The sequence below is a fragment of the Hoplias malabaricus genome, chromosome X1, assembly GCF_029633855.1.
Source record: "Hoplias malabaricus isolate fHopMal1 chromosome X1, fHopMal1.hap1, whole genome shotgun sequence".
NCBI lineage: Eukaryota > Metazoa > Chordata > Actinopteri > Characiformes > Erythrinidae > Hoplias > Hoplias malabaricus.
The window spans coordinates 13,214,479-13,235,853 of NC_089818.1; the positions used below are offsets into that span (position 1 = coordinate 13,214,479).

Below are 21,375 nucleotides of genomic sequence, written 5' to 3' on the forward strand. Positions count from 1 at the left end.
TTTTAAATATGTGAATATTTTACAAATTCTTTATAAAGAAGAATGTTAAGAGAAAAGTTCTCTGACTTTTTGGTATTTATTGAATGATACATTTCACATTTGTTCAAACTGCGACTGCAGCACAAATGAAAAACTTTGCAGAAAAAAAAAGTTCAAGTTATAAATGCTGTATATTTATATTATATATTTTACATAAATATTAAAAGATAAATCTCTCTAAACCTGGTCTAGCTTTCCTGCAAAGCATCAAATTTCAGGCCAAAAATGAACAAACAAAAAATTATTTTAAAAATAAATTCCAGATATTACAGAAAATACAGCATTTTTCAAACTCATCTCCATCTGCTTCTGTTAAATGGTCAATAAGCACAAAATAACCAGTGACCACAGGAGAACTTAAATCATTATAGTTGGTATCTATAATAAATGCTTCAGTCGCAGCAGATAGAGGTGGTGATGTAAAATGCTGGAATTTTCCTTTAAACTAAAACAGTTAAGAAATGGAAGAACCGCAGTGTAGTGAAATAAGGCGGATCCCTTAAAGTCAGAAACCAACTCCAGTCCAAGATCTGAATAGAATAGCTACAGATAGAGCATCAGAATAATGGTGAGAATTCGCAATCTGTTACTCTGCATCTTTTGTTACCATTTTCACCCCGTACTTCAATGCTTAGGACCCCCACAGAGCAGGTATGATGTGAGTGGTGGATCATACTCGGTGCTGCAGTGACACTGACGTGGTGGTGTGTTAGTGTGTGTTGTGCTGGTACGAGTGGATCAGACACAGCAATGGTGCTGAAGTTTTTAAACATCTTGGTGTCACTGCTGAATTCAGAATATTCCACCAATAAAAAACATTCAGCCAACAGTGTACTGTATCCACTGATGAAGGACTAGTTGATGAACAACACACACTGAGCAGCAATCGATGAGCTACTGTCTCTAAATTTACATCTATAAGGTGGACCAATGTGGAGGAGTGTCTAACAGAGTGGACAGTGAGTGGATAATGTGTATTTAAAAACTTCAGCATCACTGCTGTGTCTGATCCACTCGTGCAGGCACAACACACACTAACGCCACCACCACCACATCAGTGTACACAGTGCTCTTGTGTGGTCAGGAGTTGAGAGAGTGGACAATGAGTGAGTCTTTTTTGAGTTGTGGCTGATCTGTGTTTATTTTCTTGTTTTATAAATATTTATGAGATCAGTTGGAAATGAGATAAGTGCTTTTAAATAAAGTGTATTTATATGGCAATCATTTTTCTTGGCAACTAGGGATCTATTATATCTTCTATCTTAAAAAAGGACAATAAGTAGAGCAGTAATAATCATACACCATTCTCTAGTTTCCACAATCCAATACGTAAACAAGAGCCTTAAAGGAACACTCCCGTGTTTGGTCAACCTTGGCTCTCTATGGGTATTTTCAGTAGTGTACACTCAGTTTACACATTTAATATGAAATACACATTTATATGAGTGTTTTTTTGAACTTGGAAAACTCATTTAGCTGAGCAGAATTACTATAGTACGCACAGTTGTTTTACAAATTGGTTTTAAGGTAAAATTAAGTGTCTTTTTAAAATTAAGTGCAAGAACAGCAGCTGAGTGATGTGAATCTTTAAATGTGCAGTCAATCATTCCAGCTACTGATTCTTTATATTATGACATCACCATTATATTAACACCTAGTGGCCACAATTTGTCAGATAATCTGTATTTAAACATGGCTGCGCCCATTTTGGGGCATTGCTCTGTAAAGCATGAACAGATGTGCATCTCCATTTTTTCCACATTTTTTTTCTCCCCAGTTATTAACAGCTGCCAGTTCCCCCCTCAGTGAGTCTTCCCTGATCCAACTGCCCTAAGGTGGGTGGGGGGGAAGCATGTTCATGTGACATGAAAAATTGACCAACTTCTGCTTTGCCATCTGCTGCTAACGCAAAAATGGACAGCTTTACACACCAGAGGAGAACACACACCGCCCAGATCCATCACATCACCCGTCAGACCCCAGCACATCCCACCCACCCAGAGAGCAAGGCCAGTTGAGCTCTATGACTTGAGTTAAACAAACAAATAAAAATTAACCACTGTAATAAATATTGTTTGCTAACTGTTCAGTGGTTAAAATGACTAACTGCACCTTAAAGGGCCTGTTCCAATCAGAGAGGCAGAACCTGGCAGGCTATATGCAAAGCTAATGAAGCTTCTCCCACATTAGGTATGGCTTTAAATGATGAGAATGGAGCTGTTCCGGGAATTATAGGGTTAACCCGTGTCTATCCGTGCAGTGAATCATATTTTAAAGATACAATCAAGTGTTGCAGTGTCTTAAAAAAAAAAAGTTCTAGGATTCAATGCATAGATTCATCCGTTGTAAATATTATTCCTAATCCCAACGAAACGGCAGCAACCTGCTTTATGAGAGGAACAGGTTTAGTAGCGGAACAACAGCAAAAGTGATCACTTTGGTTTTAGTGCATAGGTGCGTCTCAGAGCAACAGGACAAACTACACTTACATGTTTACAAGCCTACACCGTAAAGCGTTCACCTCTTATCCAGTGAAAACATCGTAAATCCAGTTACTACAGCTAATGATTTTTGAGATTATTGTAGGTATAATACAGTCATATTTCTAAGCCACTGGACTTCTTGTAGGTGATTTTATCCAGAGAGAGTGAGTACTGGTATGTGCCACTCTGTGGTTGGGTGTAGCTGTGGGTGGAGGGTCATAAACCAATAACACTAGCCTTTTGTCTGAGTTGGAGGAAACCAGGTAACAGTCATATTTACTGCTCTGCCTTTGTAGGAGTAGATTTGTTTGCAATGTGGCAGCAGAAGTTAGAAACAGCAGAACTCTGAGAGCCATGCATCCAGTTTCCTATATTGTATTTTACACCAACAAATTTTGTAAATCTGGGTTAAAGCAGCTTTATTCCACTGGGAGCAAAGCAAAACCTCTGGAAACTGGTTGAATAATCTCATAAAATACTTTCAACAACCTGAAAATTTAGAGTTATCCACTATATTTAAGACGATTTCACTGGCTAAGATTTTCTATTTCCAGTGTAGGCCGTTGTTCGTACTTTCATACAGCAACAGTCACTCAAAGACACTGAAAATTAAGAAATCCCATTTAAATCAATAAGAACATGTACTGTGAGACCTTCCCCAAAAACCCAGGGTTTAACTCGAACCTTAAGTGAAATTTTCTCTGTGGGCTGTTAACCTTCAGTCCAAAATTCTCAGGGGTGTTTCACACAGCCAGATCACTTAAGCCCAAAGTGATGGAGGTTATCTGGCTAAACTTAAACCCAGCTCTGTGAGACAACCCGATAAGATAAAAGTCTCTGAAGATGTGAGTGAAACTCTGTGACTCTTCGTGTGCAGTAACATGAGATTTCTTCTGAAATCATTTCGTAACCTAGGCAACAGCAGCATGAGAAATAGCCAATCAGAGCAGACCAAGGATAGCCGGGCTGATGACCTCACTTCCTGGAGAGAGAAAGGATAACATTTGTGGAGACCATAACACATTCATGCCTTGGTTATGGTGAGAAGGAAATAGCTTATAGTTCACACCCTCACTCACTGTTAGGAACTGTACCACAAGGGGTGCTATTGTGCTTTGCCACTTAATCATCATCAACATCTTTTCCGCTAAACCCATTTCAGGGTTGCGGTTCAATGACACTTAATATGCTTTTTATTTAAACTGACCAAGACTAATGTCTGCATGCCTTAGCTTTAAAACTGAAGTGTAAATCACATGGAACTGAGGGGGTGTCCATCAGTCAATGTATGTGAACCAAAGAAAGTGTGCAACATTTACTGACAACTTACAGATGAATGAATGAATAAATGAATGAATTAAAAGAAGGACTTACTCTCTGTTTAACTTCAGTCCCAGTATCCATTAAAGAGCACCCTGAGGCAAAAATACAAAGTCAGAATACAGTCTGTCAGAAAACACCATGCACTCAGATACAACAGCCTGATTGGACGGGGGGATATATATATATATATATAAATATAGATTTTAAAAATGCACATATACTAAATAAAAATATACAGAGGTAATATTACTACGGTAAATGCTTCATTACACAAGTGTTATAACACTGACCTGTGATTGGTCCAGCACTAACCAGCGCTCTGTAACCGCCTGGACGTCCTGTCCACTCAGCGGCTCTCTCAGACGAACCTTAACCTCCAGACGACCACCACTGGGCTTCCGGCCATCCATCACCTTAGAAGCATACACACATGCACAGTAAATCCAACCTGTCCTAATGTCTTATTAAGTTTGAACATTGCAAAGCATTTTTTTATCATCTTCTTCCATTAATTCTTCCTCCATTTTCTTATTTTTATGTCTGATTGTGCTCTCTAACTGAGTTCCTGCAGTCTGAGATATTGACACTGTTCCAGTTCCTGACTGTTCGGTCTGATTGTGTGATGTGTCCATGTATGCTGCCTTTTGACCTGATTGTACAGTTTCCCCGTTGCAGTTGAACGTTTGCCAAACATTTCAACTGTGTTTTACAGCTTTGAAACAGCAGATGTGTGTGTCTTAGTGAAATAACAGTGTTCACCTCCACAATCTCCCTCACTTCACTCTCAGTCTCCAGTTTCTCCAATTTCAGGAGAGCAGTTCCTACAGGTTTATCACTCCTCAGAAAGCCACTGACATACACACACACACACACACACACACAAAGAGAGAAAGAGGAGAGTCATTCTTAAGAAAAAAGTATTTTAGTCTTATAAAACGTTTAGGTTAAAATAAACCTAAATAATTTTCTCACCCTTTATGGAAGATTTCCAGTTTAAGACCTTTAGACTGAACAACTCTCCTGAAGCCGCGGTGGTTACGGTTTATATTCAGTGTGAAGCTCTGGTTATACTCTGTATACACACACACACACAGTAAGCTCTAGCACTGGCTCTACTTTTAGAAGATTTGAGTTCAACCCGTACTGAAGTAACAGAATTAGTCATTATTATTCTCCTCCAAGCGTGTTAAACTGTGTTAAGTAATTGAACTGACAATTACACCCACCTGGACTATTGGTGTTTTTGATGACTGCAGTTTTGTGTTTCTGAGGCTGATCCTATGAGTGCATGAACAACAATGTTCAGAAACTTCACCGTAACATTATTCACAATAAATTCACCATAAAGCCCAACCGTAATGGGATACTCACAGAGCTGGGGTAGGGGAAATCAAACTTCACAAACGCGTCCAGATCATTAGAGGAGACACCTTCACAGGAGGAGGACAAAATTAGATACTGAACGATACCCAAAAAAAAGTTAATGGACACCTAATCCAATGTTAATCCAACATTTCTTCTGAAATAAAGGACAATAATCCAGAGTTTGTTCCCACTTCACCGCAGTAACAGCTTCTGCTCTTCTGGGAGGGGGTTTACACTATATTTTGGAACACTGCTGTGAAAATTTGATTACATTCAGCCACATAAACTTCAGTGAGTTTGGGTGCTGATGTTCGATGCTCCACAGCACAGTGATGGGGGCTTTATTCACATCAGACTTTCACGTGTCACACCTGATTCTTTAACAGAGCATCCTATTTTATTTCATGTTCTTCTATAAAAATTAAACACGTACTGAATTCCTACCGTTCTCAGAAGACGTTTTCCTCTCAAATTTTTAAAAAATTATTATTTTATTATTATTATTTTGCTGATTTACTGTTTTATTTGTGACTATAGCCTGCATTTACTTTACAGTGAACATCAGTAGTCATGTAGTTCTATTAAGAGTGAGTGTATAGATATTAAAGGTACCATGAGGAGCAGGAAGGTTCATCCCTCGTACAATAGTCACCACCATATCAGTGCTGCTGAGCTCCGGAAATATTCTACAAAACACATGCAGAACCAAAAGATTAAAATCAATCACTTAATTTTAGATATTTAGAGTTATAGAATGATCCTGAGTTATCCTGTGGTGTCTCTTAAAGCCTGGATACAAACTCTTATAACAAAGTCACCACAACTCAAAGAGAACATGATAAAACAAATAATGCTAATGTTGACAATATTTTGTTTCACAAAGTGATCTAACTTTTCTGTGTGTCTAACAGCAGAGATTTTGTAAAATGATGATATCCCATGACATCACAACGTTGGACAACTTCAGCGCTGATTGTGTTCAAATGCAGATTATTTCAGTGGGTGTAACAGACCTGACGGTGCGATAGGTTCTCTCCTCAAAGTGATGCTTTGGAGGCTCTAGTCCTCGGTTCTGAGACAGTTTCAGGATCTCCAGACTCTTCTTACACCTCTCAGCCATCTTCTCAAACCTGGAGCAAGGTATAATCATCATCATCATCATCATCTTCATTATTATTACTGATATTGACTTGAGATCTGTGGCAGTGATGTTTTCAAGCTTGTCACACCCTAGTGTGACACTAGGCATACAACTACACAAAATACATTCATTCATTCGTTGTCTGTAAACGCTGATCCAGTTCAGGGTCACGGTGGGTCCAGAGCCTACCCGGAATCTCTGGGTGCAATGCAGGAACACACCCTGGAGGGGGTGCCAGCCCTTCACAGGCCGTCACACACACACCTATGGACAATTTTTTTGAATCGCCAATCCACCTATTAATGTGTGTTTTTGGACCGTGGGAGGAAGCCAGAGCAACCGTTTAAAAAAAAAAAAAAAACTTTAATTCCTTGTACCTTAACATATATACATGTCCAAGTTTATTTACATGTGTGTGTGTGTGTGTGTGTGTGTATTCTTACTTGGTGGTCTCTGCGATGTTCCCTGTGTGAGTAAACTGCTTGGAGAAAGTCATACATTTCTGAAAAGAAAAGATCACAAATTAAAAAATAAAAAAAAGACTAGTGTTCCAATAAGATGTTGGGAGATTTGTATCTTGGAAATATCTCCCACATGTCCAAGTCTAAACCAAGAGGAGTTTTAGGGGTTTAACTAAACATAAAATTAGCAATAACCTCTACACAGGACACATTTACACAGTTAACGTCCAGCTGTCAATACAGAAACACGTCCTGACTGGAGCTTTACCTCATATTGCTCCTTGAGAATTTTATTGAGTTGAGTGTACACTTCCTCGGATTTCTCAGACATCTGAACCTCACTGTGATGAACCACAACAAAGTCCTCATCTTCCTCCCCAGGAGGAGACGGCACCTGAAACAAACACAGAGGTTTACTGTAAACTTCCAGGAACATTTTTATTCATCCCTCAAATCATGGGAGAAACAAGCATCAAGTCACTGCTCTGTTCTGACTCTCAGATCAAGGAACAAACTCCCGCAGGACTTTATGGACTTTGTCTCTGTCTTTCATTGTCCCTCACCTCGCTGTCCTCAAACGCAGACTAAAGACTCAGCAGTAAATAAGCAATTATAATAATGCTGCTCTTAGTGAAATATCTTGAACTGCTGCATTTCTTTTTCACTTTTACAGCGTGGTCCTGAAATCAAGTGAGAGGTAGCAGGGTCGGGTATCCTACCTTCCTCGCCAAGTTATAGTGCAGTTTCTGAAGTGCTGAGTCTGGAGTAGCAACGACAGGGGCTTTATTTTCACTATTACAGCTCATTGGAGCATCACAATGATTTTGAAGCTGTAATTTCGAGGTAAAAATACTACCTAATGTTGCTTTAAATGTAAATGCAAACATACAAGTGTATTCTATTGCAAAGTTTTAGTTTCATCAAAATGATTCAGTGTTGCAGTTAATAAATAGTTATAATTCGTATGCATTACAATGTAAATACAAGTATGTGTTGGGTCAAAATAAAGTTAACAATAAGGTGAAATAAAGATGTAGTGCTGTCAAAGGCTATTTTGGCTCAAATTTGGGATTTGTTAACACTGAATTGTTTTTGATGTCTTATCTAAGAAACTTTTTTTTTAATACAGAGACAAATATAAGCTTTTAAAATTCTACAGATATGAGATGAATCCTTCCTCTTCCACCCATATAAAACCAAGTGTATCAGGTGTTTCCTGACCTTGCTGATGTCTACAGCTTTCCCGCTCTTTGCAGCCTCGATCATGGGTTCAAAGCTCTTTGCTGTTCTGAGGAAAATCTTAGCTTGCTCCATGTCGTTCTTCTGTTTCGCTGCCAGTGCTGCCTTCATGTACTGCTTCTTACGACCCTCCAGAAACTCCAGCTGCTGCACAGCTACAACAGAAATATACAGAACACTCTTAACTTTCACTGAAGTTAAGTCACTGAATATTTTAGTATTTTTTTGCAAAAGAAAATTGTTTGTAGTTAAAGACCTCCATGTTGAAAGAACAAAGACACACAGTGGCACTGATGAGAAGCAATACCGTGTTGAAGCATTACATTTAAATAAATAAAATAAATATTTTATTGCAATTGGCACCCCCTTGTGGAGAGAGTTTTCAGACTGTTAAACAAGAGTGAGTACGTTCATCTATTAGTTTGTTCTACAATCCATTCTTTAGTTAGTTAGTTTTCTAGTACATTCATTAGTTTGTCTGACATATTCATTGATGTCCTAGGCTGTTTTATTTCTTTATATGTTTATTATTGTGTATTTGCTATTTTATTTACTAGTGAGTTTGTTAGTTCTTTTATTTGTTACAAGTCAGACCAATGAAGTATTTAATGTCTAAATACGCTCATTGGAATCTGTTTTGACCTGTAGCTGAGAGATTCTCTTTCTTTGCCGTTCTGTCTGGAGAAGGTGAAGGACTTCTCTTCGGATGCTGAACCGTTGGAAGTACCGCCATCGTTGGCTTCTTCTGGCTATCTGGATCTGGGGGCTTAGTCTAGAGATAAAAAAATTACACACATATTAAGAAAGTTTCTAAAACACCTTCTCTGCAAGCTCAGAGACCCTACCACCCCACAACACAAAATAAAATTAATTTCCCCCTTTCACACAGTCTACAAGGAGGGGCTGATAAAATACAGACATCCTTGGTCTCTTTCTTCTCCCCCTCCTCTTCCTCATCGTCATCCCCAGCATCGGCTTCATTCGAAGCTAGTTTATTGGCTGCTTCGAGGACAGCAGCCAATCCCTGCTCAGGAGCAGCAGCCTGCTGGCCTGGGATGGGAGGAAAACCTGTTTGGGAAAACAAACCAACATTTATTTAAAAAAGCACTGCAAATAAAATCATTACTATGATTTGATCCTTTATATACCCCATAATGATTTATTTTTTAATGCAGATTACACTTTATTTAATTTCCAGCCAAAACTGCCATTAAATATGCGAAAAGATTGAGGAGGATCTATAATGAGCTGAAATGGAGTACACAACGTAAACATGTTCTCATAAGTGTTTAATTGTTTTAGCTTAAAAATGACTCTGCAGTTTCTGCAGTTGTAAGCCACAAAAAGCAACGACAGAGGATCTATTCTACTTATGACAGCTCAGTGCTTCACAATGATTTGAAGCAGGACATGGAGCTCCTGCACAGCAGGTAGTGTAGCTGTCATACAGCTCCAGGGACTTGGAGGTTGTGTGTCTGTGAGGAGTTTGGTTTGGTTTCCCGCGGGTGGTCCGGTTTCCTCCCATGGTCCAAAAAAACACGTTGTTAGGTGGATTAGTGGCTTGAACGTGTCCATAGGTGTGAATGTGTAATGTGAAGGACTGGCGCCCCCTCCAGGGTGTGTTCCTGCCTTGCGCCCAATGATTCCGGGTAGGCTCTGGACCCACCACCACCCTCAATTGGATAAGCGGTTACAGGCAGTGAATGAATGAATAAACAAATGGTGATCTCCAACTTAAGCACAATACTGTAAGAGAAGATTTTATTATTAATATTGTAATTAATATAAGCTAACAGCTCCAACATTAAACTATGTATTTGTTTTTTTATATTTTTACAGATGGTCACTGACCTGGGGGCACAGGCAGTTCATCGTAGTTGACCGGCCGTCCAGCTTTATGAGATCGGATGGCACCCTGGTATTGCTGTAAACACAAGAAAGACAAACTGAATACACTCAGGATGCTCAGGTCATGATTAACAAAATTGTGTTACTCTCCCCCCCCCACATTGTCCTTCAGAGACACTACCACCCCCCAGATTTCACACACAATACACAACAGACCACTATATAATTATTGGTTATGTCTAAATCTGGATCTAGACACTTTGTTAACTGTCATAAAAAAACACATAAGAACTAAGGTGTACCTTGGCGATACGGTCATGCATTCGGGCCTTTCGCTCATCTCCGCTGGCCTTGGCCTGAACACAAGCTTCTTTGTATTTGGCAAATCTCTGCTCCAAAGCCTCCAGGACTGTTTTGGGCTGAACTGGACCAGACTGACTCACAGGAGCTTCAGGAACTACATGAGAATCGTTGGATAATATAGAAAAATTGGGTTATCATTATCGTAATAGCATCAGACAAAATCTCTGAAATTACAACTTTTCTTAGAATTTATTAAATTCAAAGGAAGTTACTATAAAAGGATTTTATACCAAATCATTCTCTCTGTTCATCATGACACTTCAACAAACTAGTTAGGTTATATAATATTTAATTTTGTACTAGCAAGCTGTCGCTTCTGTATGTACTGGCAAAATAGATTAAAGTGGTTTTCAGCATTGAAATTGCAGTGTTCTCCTTTGAAAACAACAGAAAAATAACTCCCACAAATCTCTGAACTGACCCTGTCCCTCAGATACTGCAGGGGGTACTTTTCCTGCAGGCGGTGATGGTGCCTCCTTCACTAAAGCAGCAGCTGCTTAAGAAAAACACACAGATTATTAGGTTCAGAACTGAACACATAAAGGCATATGAGAAACATGGTGGTTATGGGAATAACACTCAATCCCATTTTACCCCCCAAGTCCACTTCCCACTTAATCCTACACCCCATTTTTCCTAGGGGAGGGGTCTTAGTTCTTGTTGGGATAGAAGGGTGGGATGAAGAGTGAGGGCTACCTGGCCCTTCAAACTGAGTTTCACACTCCAAACGAAGGTTTATGACACCTTGTGAATCACTAGTGAGAAGCTGCACAGCAACCAAAAAACCCCACAGTCTGCATTTTCTTCTATGATCACCAGTGTATTATCTTAGTTTAATGTAGTTTCAGTGGATTATGATACCTCAGAACAAGAAGAAAGCAGCACTAGTAGTAGTTGATGCCTCTGTATTTTAATTTAAATTTACAGTTCCACCTTAAATTAAGAAACAATTACATTCTGGTGCTTGATGCTACAGCAATATTTAAGGTGGGTTGAACTGGAAGGGTCAACCAAACAAACAATAAGAATCTGAATCCAGCTCCATATCCCAGAAGAGGAGGAGAGAATGATAATTTATGATTGTGGAACTCTTTTGAAGGAGGCCCTAAAAGTAACTAAAATACAGCAGCTCCTCTGATATCACTGCAGACTGGCAAAGCTGCTACAGAGCACCGCTAGTCGCTTGGGAATAAAGCGCTGCTCTTTTTTGTGTTCTGATAATGTTATCAAGTTCTTGAATGATTTTCACATTGTGTAGGGGAAGATTTTAAACACTGCACCCTGTAACTTAGCTCCAAGAGGCAAGAGGACATTCGACAACAAGAAACATGGGTGAAATGTGCTGTAAGGTGATTCCCCTCAATAAGAAATTATGTTCTGCAGTGTAGTGTTTACCTGCTGATGGTGATGGAGGGAGGCTGTTTAAATCCACTCTCTGCCCCTTTTCCAGTGCCTCAATCACTGCATCAAAACCCTGAACAAGAGAAAAACAACAACACAAACACACTCTGTTTAAAACTCACATTCCTCACTTAATCTTATCAGGCCCTACACTGGGTTTGTGTCTCTGTGAGGAGGGATGGGGGAGGGGCTGACCACACTGTAGGACTGAGCTAATGAAAAGAGGTATCTCTGACCACATGATGGAGAGGATAATAGAGAGATGCTAAAGTGGTGTACTGTCCAAGCACAGTGCGTTTTTTGGTCTTCAGCTTTGTTTTTGTTTCACAAATTTGGGGACGGAAAAGCCACAGCGTCTTCAGGGCCAGTGCACGGGTTCGGGGTTCTGTCCTCACTGTAATCCAGAGAGACAGTGAGTTGTGATGGCAATAAAGTCTTCAGTCTGCTATTGCTTTTTAGCTCCAGTGGCTCGACCCCTTGTTCCAGCGGAACAATGTGGAGACAGATGCATTTCTAATCACAAAGGATTTCTCTGAGTGTTTTAAATGCAGGAATTAAGCCTTAGGAAAAATATTATAGTATTTTTTACTATAGTATAAAATAATATACGTTAGGAAAGAATACAATAATAGCAAGACTTCTGAAAAGAGATCTCCCCTTACATTAACTGTCAATTGATGTGGCCTAGTACCAAATGACTCTATGTCTGTTACCAGGTATAACAACAACTAAACACATTTTTTCCCCAAAAGCTATACATTCTATACCATATACATGGCTTTTCATATAAAATATGCCTCAATTCAAGTATACATTTTAAACACATTTCATATTAAAAGTCATATTTGGTTCTTCACAAAAAGTGAAAAACATTTTTAGAATAGTTTGTAATTAGTGCATTATAACAAAATGTAACAATTTTACATATACAAACCTATGAAATCTACATAATATTTTAAAAGGTAATGGTGCTGCAAGGTTAACTGTATTTTAGTTCAGTAAGGAGCATCCCTTCTTTTTTATAAATCCATAACTGTATTTAGGGATAGCTGTGGCCCAATGGTTAGAGTACCGGAAGGTTGCCGGTTCAATCTCTAGGACCAGCGGGAACATCCACAGCTGAAGTGCCCCTGAACCCACATCTACTCCCCGTGTGCCAGGGATGGCTACCCCTTGCTCTGGGTGTGTGTTCACAGCACTTAGTGCACTGAAGGGTTAAATGTGGAAGACACATTTCATTGTACATTGTACAATGACAAATAATTGCACATTATATTATTAATATTATTATGGATTTACATCTCTGTTAATAAACACAGACCTTTCTTTCAGATTTTCATGCTCTTTTACAAAAAAAAAAAAAGTAATGCAGATCTTACCTTGCTGGCCTTAATATGCAGTTTGGCCTTTTCTATATCTCCAGCTTGTTTGGCCTTTAGAGCTGCCATTCTGTACTCCCTCTGGCTCTCCAGCAGCATCTCCTTCGTTCTCTCTTTCTCCACCACCTCCTCTGGAGCTGTTCAACACAATGGAGCTTTTCAGCTGACGTCCTGAGGAATCTCTCACTCAAACTGCATTACAATAAGGGCATTTCGAAGATTCCCCTTTCCAGAGAAACATGCATTTTTAATCCTGTTACAGATGTAGGCCAACATTAGAAGTCTTGCCCAAGAGTCTGCTGGGTATAGTGAGATGTTCCAATGAGTGGGGATTCAAACCCTAATTTGCTATTATTTTTCTGCAGTCAACCCATCTGAGAAAGCTTTACACAAGATGTTGGGACATGTTGATAACAAAATGCTGGGTCGATTTATACACTGCCAACAGACTCTTAGCATTGGGCATGCTGAGCTTAGGCACACATGCAGATTTGTTGGGTTTAGCGACACTGAACTCAGAAACATTAACTTAAGGTTAATAAGTTTAAGTAAGAAACCTTAAAGCCCCTGGGAACCCATTCATTCATGTAACCACTTATCCAATTCAGGGCCATGGTGGGTCCAGAGCCTACCCGGAATCTCTGGGTGCAAGGCAGAAACACACCCTGGAGGGGGCGCCAGTCCTTCACAGGGCTACACATACACTCACATATACGGACATTTTTGAGTCACCAATCCACCTACCAATGTGTGTTTTTGTCTGTGGGAGGAAACCAGAGCGCCTGGAGGAAACCCACAGAGAGAACACACCACACTCCTCACAGACAATCACCCGGAGCGGGACTTGAACCCACAACCTCCAGGTCCCTGGAGCTGTGTGACTGCAACACTACCTGCTGCGCCACCTTCCCCCTGGGAAGTAATTTTGAAATTTTTGTTTTCTTGTATAATGCTAAACTTGGGAGTTCAGCAAAGTTTAAATAAAACCCATGAAACAGAAATATGATTAAAATCTCCTGAAAAATGACCAGTACTGCTCTCCTCTCGATGTAGAATGGGCAGTCCTGAAAATGGATAATGCTTGTGTCAGTATTAACCTGACCAATCACAAGGCTGCCATAGTCAAAGAGACTGGTGAGCTAAAGCTTAGGAGCTATCGTAGTGAGTGAGCTAGCTAGCTATGCAGCTATTTATCAAGCTATGGGGAGGGAGTGTTCTTCAAAAAAAAGCTTAGAATTAGCTGAATGCCCAATGAGTTTATAAAAGCTCATAAACTCATAGCAGTCCACCCAAGAAGACATCAAAACTGGAACACTATGACCTACCAAAACAGTAAGATCAGCTAACAATGAGCTAGGTGTGTATTTAAGTGTGTCGTTTTTTAATTCTGCTGGAGACACAAGAAACATACCAGTCCATCGCCAACCTTGAAGTTATTTGCTCCTGGAAATTCTGAATCATCTTAATAATAATAATAATAATAATTTATACTTTTTTTGTTTAAGTTTTTTTAAGATCTCAGACACTCACACTCATCAAGACATAGAAACATTAAAAGACAAACAGCAAACACAGAACACATAACAATACAGAACGAGCATGAATGGATTATGTCTGAGTACAGCAGCAGTTACACTCAGTCGGTCGTGTATATCAGCAGTGGATATATAGTAGCAGTGGAGATAGCTGCCACACTGGGCCAGCGTGTACAGCAGAGTAGCAACGAGGATAACAGCCACACTTGGTCGGCAGTGCAGCAGAGTAACAGCGGGGGAATGCACCAATTTGGAGACACGCTAGAAGGTTTGCCGTTCGTACAATTACGATAATAAAATAATCACACAAAACCACACCAAAGACACAAGACGTCCGTAGGATCATACATGAATAGCTGTATAATGCCAATTCTACCCACCTGTGCTATTTTATTGTGTATCTTGATAACCACAGTTCAGGGCAAATACCCAGAAAAAAAAAACACATGACTGCTCTGTATAGAGGCTGTGTGTTGCCATGGTAACAAACAACATTCTGTTCTCCAGTGATAGAGAGCTGTCAGTCAATGTACCATCATTAGTTTACTGGACCATGCCCACACCGTCCTCAGAGAGTTCTGAGGAAAGTATTATTGGTCATTTTTGAGGAGAGTTTTATGTTTTTTTTATTTAAACTTTGCTGAACGTTTCACATAACACCCAAGTTTACACATATTATACAAAATAAAATAAAATGTTCAAAGTTAGTTCCCAGGGCTTTAAGATGAAGCATTACCGACCTGCAACTGACTCTGGGGTGCCACTTTTTAGCTCTTCGTCCGGTGATGCTGCACTTGATGGCTGTTCTTCAATGTTGGCCACAGGCTCCATAGACACTGATGCGGAAACGGTCTCCATGGAAACGGAAGCTGTCTCCATGGAAATGGAAGCCGTCTCCATGGAAACTGGAGAGGTTTCCAAGGCACTGTCAGACTCCACGTGCTGCTCAGGTGAGTCCAGTTCAGGTGTTTTACCGGCAGCAGGAGCTCCACTAGCCACAGGAGGAGGAATCTCAGCCTCGTTTATCTTCCCTCCTTTCCGCACAGATGACAACATTCCCTGCAGAGTCTACAGGATGGAGAGAGGGAGGGAGAAAGAGAGAGTGCAAATGAAATGATAATGAGCCACTAGTCACCCCAAACTGAGCACACAGCAGTGAGGAGCTAGGAGCAGAAGCTCTGGTTTTTAGTCGTTTCTGCTCTATTTCTCTGCACTCTTTGTGTTTGTTTTGTTGCATTTAACCTCGTCTTTGCGCTCTCACATAAACGCTGGTCCAACGCTGTGATTGTACACACAGATGAGAGGCCAGGGCAATACTAAAGTCTCTGCGATTGACGTCAGAAGCAGATCAGAATCAGAACGGCTTGTATATTATTCTGTATTTTCTGACTTAGGCAGCACACAGAAAATTGACTGGGTGGTCTTGTTTTACAGTGTGTGGGTTGGTGGGCTCCAGAGCAAAACATTAATGTGAATATGCATTGAACAAAAGATTTCTTCATATTATTTCCCCTTTTAATATAAATTTTGGAATGGTAAATGTTTACAATCACTTACTTCAAACCTGTTTATCATTTTCTCATGAATAAAACACGTTACATAAACAAAGCCCTCACCTTCAGCCCTCTCTCGTATCTCCTGGCCTTACTGGACTCTCCTGATGCCTTTGTGTTGTTTATAGCTGCTTTGTACATTAGCACTCTCTCCTCCAGAGTGTGTTCAACACTACCCACTGCAGCACATACTTTCACTTCCTGTGAACACAAACATTCAGTGACATCATCACAACATGCAAATACACCTGTTTTACCTGATAAAATGTTAACAGCTAATATCTCTAAATCTCTAAACAATAACATTTTCCTGAGAACCCGTTTTGATGTCATTGCTCATGCCAATAATATTTCACAGATGAAGTCACAACACATATTTTGAAAAGTGATGGCCGGACAGTATGTTATGCTTGTCAGGGATGCGATGAGCATATATTTTACCTCCTGTGAAAATGGTTGTCAAGTCCAAGTTCTTAACTTCTTAGGACTTATTTATACATAAATAGACAAAAGACAATCTACATCCATAATTAAAGGGGAAAAAGAGTTACTTAAACTATTGTTCTAACACTAATAATAAGGGTACAGAGAAATTGGGACTCTTATGAAATAGACCCAAAAAAAAAGCTGCTGGTGTTTCTTAGAAAGGTGGACTGGGTTTGAAGCTCAGACCTCAGCATCACTGAATGTGTTTGGGGTTAAATTGGGCTACATTCACCTTTCTAATGTTCTGAATTTTTGTTCAGGTGGGATTTGGCAGACCTTGACGGTTCATATTCATAAATGTCAGTGCCTGAAATCTGTCTGTAATGTGAAAGAATCTGTCCCTGAAACTGCACATGCGGACTATGATATGTTTATGTGGCTCCATCCCAAATGAGATCCAAAGCCCTGTGTGGTGCAGGATGTAGGTCCTTAAATAATGACTTCTACACCCAAGCACTGTGCAATATTATAAAAATTTTTGATTTCAGTCACTTCAGCCTGGTAACGTGAAAGTATCCTTGGATCAAGAAAAGCAGAAAATTTAACACCAACATCTAATTTGGAGGTGTGGCTACAGATTTCAGTGAAAAACTAAACGCAAGTAACCTCAAGCTTTGATAAACGTGCAGTCAGCACTACTGAGTATTTACTTCTGCATGATTTTCTTTTATTGATAAAAATAAAGGTGTTTTCTGATCCAATTTGTCTGTTTCAGTTTGTTCCAAAACCTCAGGAACAGAAGTACAGAATCCTGATCCTGAAACGACCATGACATGTTGTCAGAGTAAACATTCGCTGCAGTGAAAACCGAGCAGGAAGCCTTTATAAGACATTGAACTTTAGCTCCAGTAATGCCCTCATGGCAGATGTGAACGTGGTATTTTTTATAAGGCTAGGTCTTTGGAGAATGCTTGCATCTTTTCTCTTGCTTCATAACTGTAACTTCTACCAGGAAAAAGGGGGCAGGGATCGATGTGGTGAAACGTGAAGAATGACACAGTCCCTGTATTTCAAGTTTGACAGCAAAGTGATAGATGATAAATATTTGGAGCTTCTGTTAAATTATGCAAAGTTAGATTGGGCTATTGGTTTTTACTAGAACATTTTAAGAAAATATTCTAGCATGCTAATAATCTTAGACAGGTGTGGGAAACCAAACTCCATATAGAGATAGAAGATATGCTAGAGGTTTGGAGAAATGCAAATTCCATTATTATTTGTAATAAAGCAAAAGCTATTCAGTTTCAGATTTAACACAGAGCGTATATATCTCCAAGTTGTCTCCAAGCAAAATTTAAAGAAGGCCAATTAACAACCTTTGGTTATCATGGACTACAAAGAAGATTAAAAACCAGCGGGGCATCACCATATCAACAACCCTGGAATCACCTGGAATACCATGGCAACAACGTATTAATCATCTGGAATTATACAGCAACGATTTTTGCATTACCATAACACCCTTGGAATGACCTGCAATACCATGGCAACCATCTTGGCAACACCCTTAGAACAACCTGGAATACCGTATCAACCACCTGAAATACCATAGCAACTTGTTACAAACACTATAGTAACCACCTATAGTACCATAGTAACATGCTTAGGCACACCCCTGCCGTGGTGCCTTGTGTGTTTTACCTGCTTCGCTGGGGCAGGTGAGTGTGTTTCTTCATTGCTTGGTGAGGTTTGAATTTCTGCCCCTGAATCCTCTGCTTCCTCGTCACCCACCACTTCCTGCAGCTCAGCCTCAAAATAAACAAAACATGTTTACGGATTAAAACAAAGATATCTGACATGAACACATATTTTTGCATCTTAATTCAAAGTGACTTCTGATATTTCCGAATATTTTAGTACAAATCATTTTTAGAGATATTTTTCAAAACCATGCATCTAACACAGTATCAATGCAAACAGAGAAATACAGAAAATAGATTCACATTCTTTAAAAATATATATAAATCCATCTATAAAATTGATTAATTGATTGAAGCAATATTGTAGAGAATTTAAGATTACCAAGAGATCTTCATCATCCTCCAAGTTGTCATCATCATAGTCATCATCGATGTCTTTCATGCATGCCTCCGTCATCTTTTCAATATCCTCCATCGGTAATGGGGCTATACAATCAAATATGAGGAATAAACTTATTTACATAAAAAGGGACATATTCTCCCACTTCTCCACAAGAGAACACAGTTCTGGGTTTTAATGAAAAACCTGTGACCTGCTGAAACTGTGTACCCTACAATAAGCATCCTAACGGCTTATTTCTTCCATATTCTTCCCATCCTCATTTATTCAAATGTCTTGAGCCGAATCCTCTTTACCTTTAGCTCCTTTCTTCCCTTTAGCTGCAGGCTTCTTCCCGACAATGGCGGCAAACTCAGCTTCTAAATCTGGATCATTCACATCAGGGTTCATATCCATCATTTCATCTGGGTTAAAATCGAGGAACAACCCCATCTGTAGCCATAGAAAGATTGAGGTAATTATTTTGATTGTGCAATGGATTCAAATTGGCAAATAAAGCCAAAGCTTTTGTACAATATGTATTTGAATATGTAGAGACACCCCTCATAGTTCAGAAAAAGAAGAAACAACACCTTTATCAATCCCTTTAGGGAAATTACTTCACTAAATTTGACCCATCCGTGGTAGTGAACACACAAACACACACTAGTGAGCACAAACGTCTTCTCAAGCACTAGGGGCTGTACACACACACACACACACACACACACACACACACACACACACACACACACACACACACACACACACACACACACACACACACACACACACACACACACACACACACACACACACACACACACACACACACACACACACAACCAGGGCAGGTGGCTCCAATTTGGGGGTTAGGTACCTTGCTCAAGGGCACATCAGCTGTGAAAACCTTGCCGGTCCCAGGAATTGAACCAGCGACCCTCTGGCCTCAAGCTCACTTCTCTAAAATCACTAAAATCGCCATGCCCAAAAGAAAATGCCAGATAGTGTAGCATAAAGCCCTGCAGCACGGGACCATGGAGCAGTGGAACTGTGTTCTCTGGAGAGATGGAGCTCCATCCAGTTCCTCTGGGATGAGTTGGAATGGTGTTTGTGATCCAGAACTTATTGTCAGCATCAGCACCTGACCCTCACTGATATTTATATGCATTACTGCATTTATTCAGATTAATGCTACAAACGTATGATGTCATTATTGCCTGATTTTGAAAGTGACACATATCTGTTTTGGAACATTACTGTGGCTTTGATTTCAGGAGTTTTCAAAGGACTCTCTCCATTAAGAGTGAGAGGAATCTGGATATTTATGAATGGAAATAACTACCAGTAAACCTTCCTAGAAGGGCTCTGGTGCCCCACACCTGTTTTGCAGCAGCAGCTCCTTGGCCTTTGGGCCTCGGCGCCTGTTTATTCTTCCTCCCAAACATGGCACACCGTGTTCCACTTTTACTGGATTGAAGGGGTTCGGGAAAAGAAAATCAGCTGCAAGAAAAAGAAGGGAATACATACAGAGCACAGGTCGAACTTTAAAGACAAATGTGAGTGAGCAATAAAAAGCTTTTAAATATCCAGCATTTCCTAGTATTCTCTTTATTTCACATATGTCTCCTGGACAGATAGGATATGTAATCAGCACGATAATTAAAGGCTTGAACCTGTTGAAATCTGAGGGGGGCGCTGCTGTGGTGGAACTGAACCCATTAACGTGTTTTTGACACCCAGACGTCAACTGTGTTCAATAGGAAAGGAGCTGAGAGGCATTCTTATTGGACATCCTCAGCTTTGAGCTTAAGTTAACAGGTTAAACTGGGGTCCTAATTGTCCTGTATTATTTCATAATTTCATAACAACTTCTGTTTTTTGACATACTACTCTGTCGCTTCTTCTTTTGCTTGTGCAGTTGGACTTTCTTACATCTAACCCCCTTAAAACATCTCCTGTTTAATGAGTAACTTGTATTTAACAGTTCGGACTTAAAATTACAGGTAAAAGTAATCTATCCTCCTGCAATGTTTGAGACAACAAATACAGCTGTTCCTATATTACTTTGTGGTGGTGGTAATATCCCAAATAACCTCTCAATTCATAATATTATATTCAGAATTGGAGAAACCTCTTCGTGTTATTAATATGTTTAGGAAAATGACTAAATGCTGTCACTCACCTGTAAAGGGAACGAGGTCATGCAGATAAAGGTAAGAAAAGAAAGGTGTTGGTAGGTTTTAAGAAGCCATTATCCTGAATATAACATTAAATATTTTATTAAATAATAATTTCTAAAACGGCTGGAAGAAGATTAAAATGTACCCTTAAACTGACACAAAACAACACTGGACTAACTCCAATTCGGGAGACAATCCAGCGCATTAAACTGCTTTAAACTACAAAAATCTATAAACTCCACACTTTAGAGGGTTACAGAATTTCGGAACTGGATCTAAACCGAATTTTAAGCAGCGAAAACCTGGCTTTTATTCATTTTAACCTGAGTTTCGTTCTTACTTTTATTCCAGATTTCTGCTCAGTCTCCTCCCAACACCCCTCCAGCCGCAAACAACACACGGCACTGCATTGCTTTTCACATTAAAAGTCTCATAAAATACACAGCTCATTGACTAAACTAATATTGTTTTATTATAGCAGCACAAAACACACCAGAATAGGACACTACAGTAAACAACACAAAACACACTGAAACAATGGCAAAAATAAAAAATAG

The 21,375-nt window shown here is 39.7% G+C and overlaps 1 protein-coding gene across 3 annotated transcripts; it reads right to left on the reverse strand.

The window, feature by feature from the left end:
* Window positions 1-76: 76 nt before the first annotated feature.
* LOC136675638 (coiled-coil and C2 domain-containing protein 1B-like) lies at window positions 77-21,219 on the reverse strand. 3 transcript variants are annotated; one of them, XM_066652298.1, is made up of 26 exons: window positions 21,159-21,219; window positions 20,018-20,138; window positions 18,953-19,088; window positions 18,639-18,742; window positions 18,258-18,365; window positions 16,194-16,331; window positions 15,318-15,645; window positions 13,043-13,179; window positions 11,658-11,736; window positions 10,684-10,758; window positions 10,202-10,356; window positions 9,903-9,975; window positions 8,971-9,119; window positions 8,694-8,823; window positions 8,034-8,206; window positions 7,081-7,206; window positions 6,795-6,853; window positions 6,224-6,340; window positions 5,823-5,896; window positions 5,217-5,275; window positions 5,072-5,123; window positions 4,818-4,917; window positions 4,605-4,695; window positions 4,136-4,258; window positions 3,897-3,937; window positions 77-3,504 (listed from the first exon to the last, which is right to left on the reverse strand). In XM_066652298.1, the coding sequence occupies exons 2-25, from the start codon at window positions 20,081-20,083 to the stop codon at window positions 3,926-3,928; spliced, it is 2,664 nt and encodes an 887-aa protein (XP_066508395.1). In that variant the 5' UTR covers window positions 20,084-20,138; window positions 21,159-21,219; the 3' UTR covers window positions 77-3,504; window positions 3,897-3,925. The 3 variants fall into 3 exon arrangements, with proteins under 3 accessions (XP_066508395.1, XP_066508396.1, XP_066508393.1); XM_066652299.1 differs by lacking the exon at window positions 21,159-21,219 and adding an exon at window positions 20,821-21,147 and having other exon boundaries at window positions 10,684-10,755; XM_066652296.1 differs by lacking the exon at window positions 21,159-21,219 and adding an exon at window positions 20,821-21,147.
* Between the last annotated feature and the right edge of the window lie 156 nt (window positions 21,220-21,375).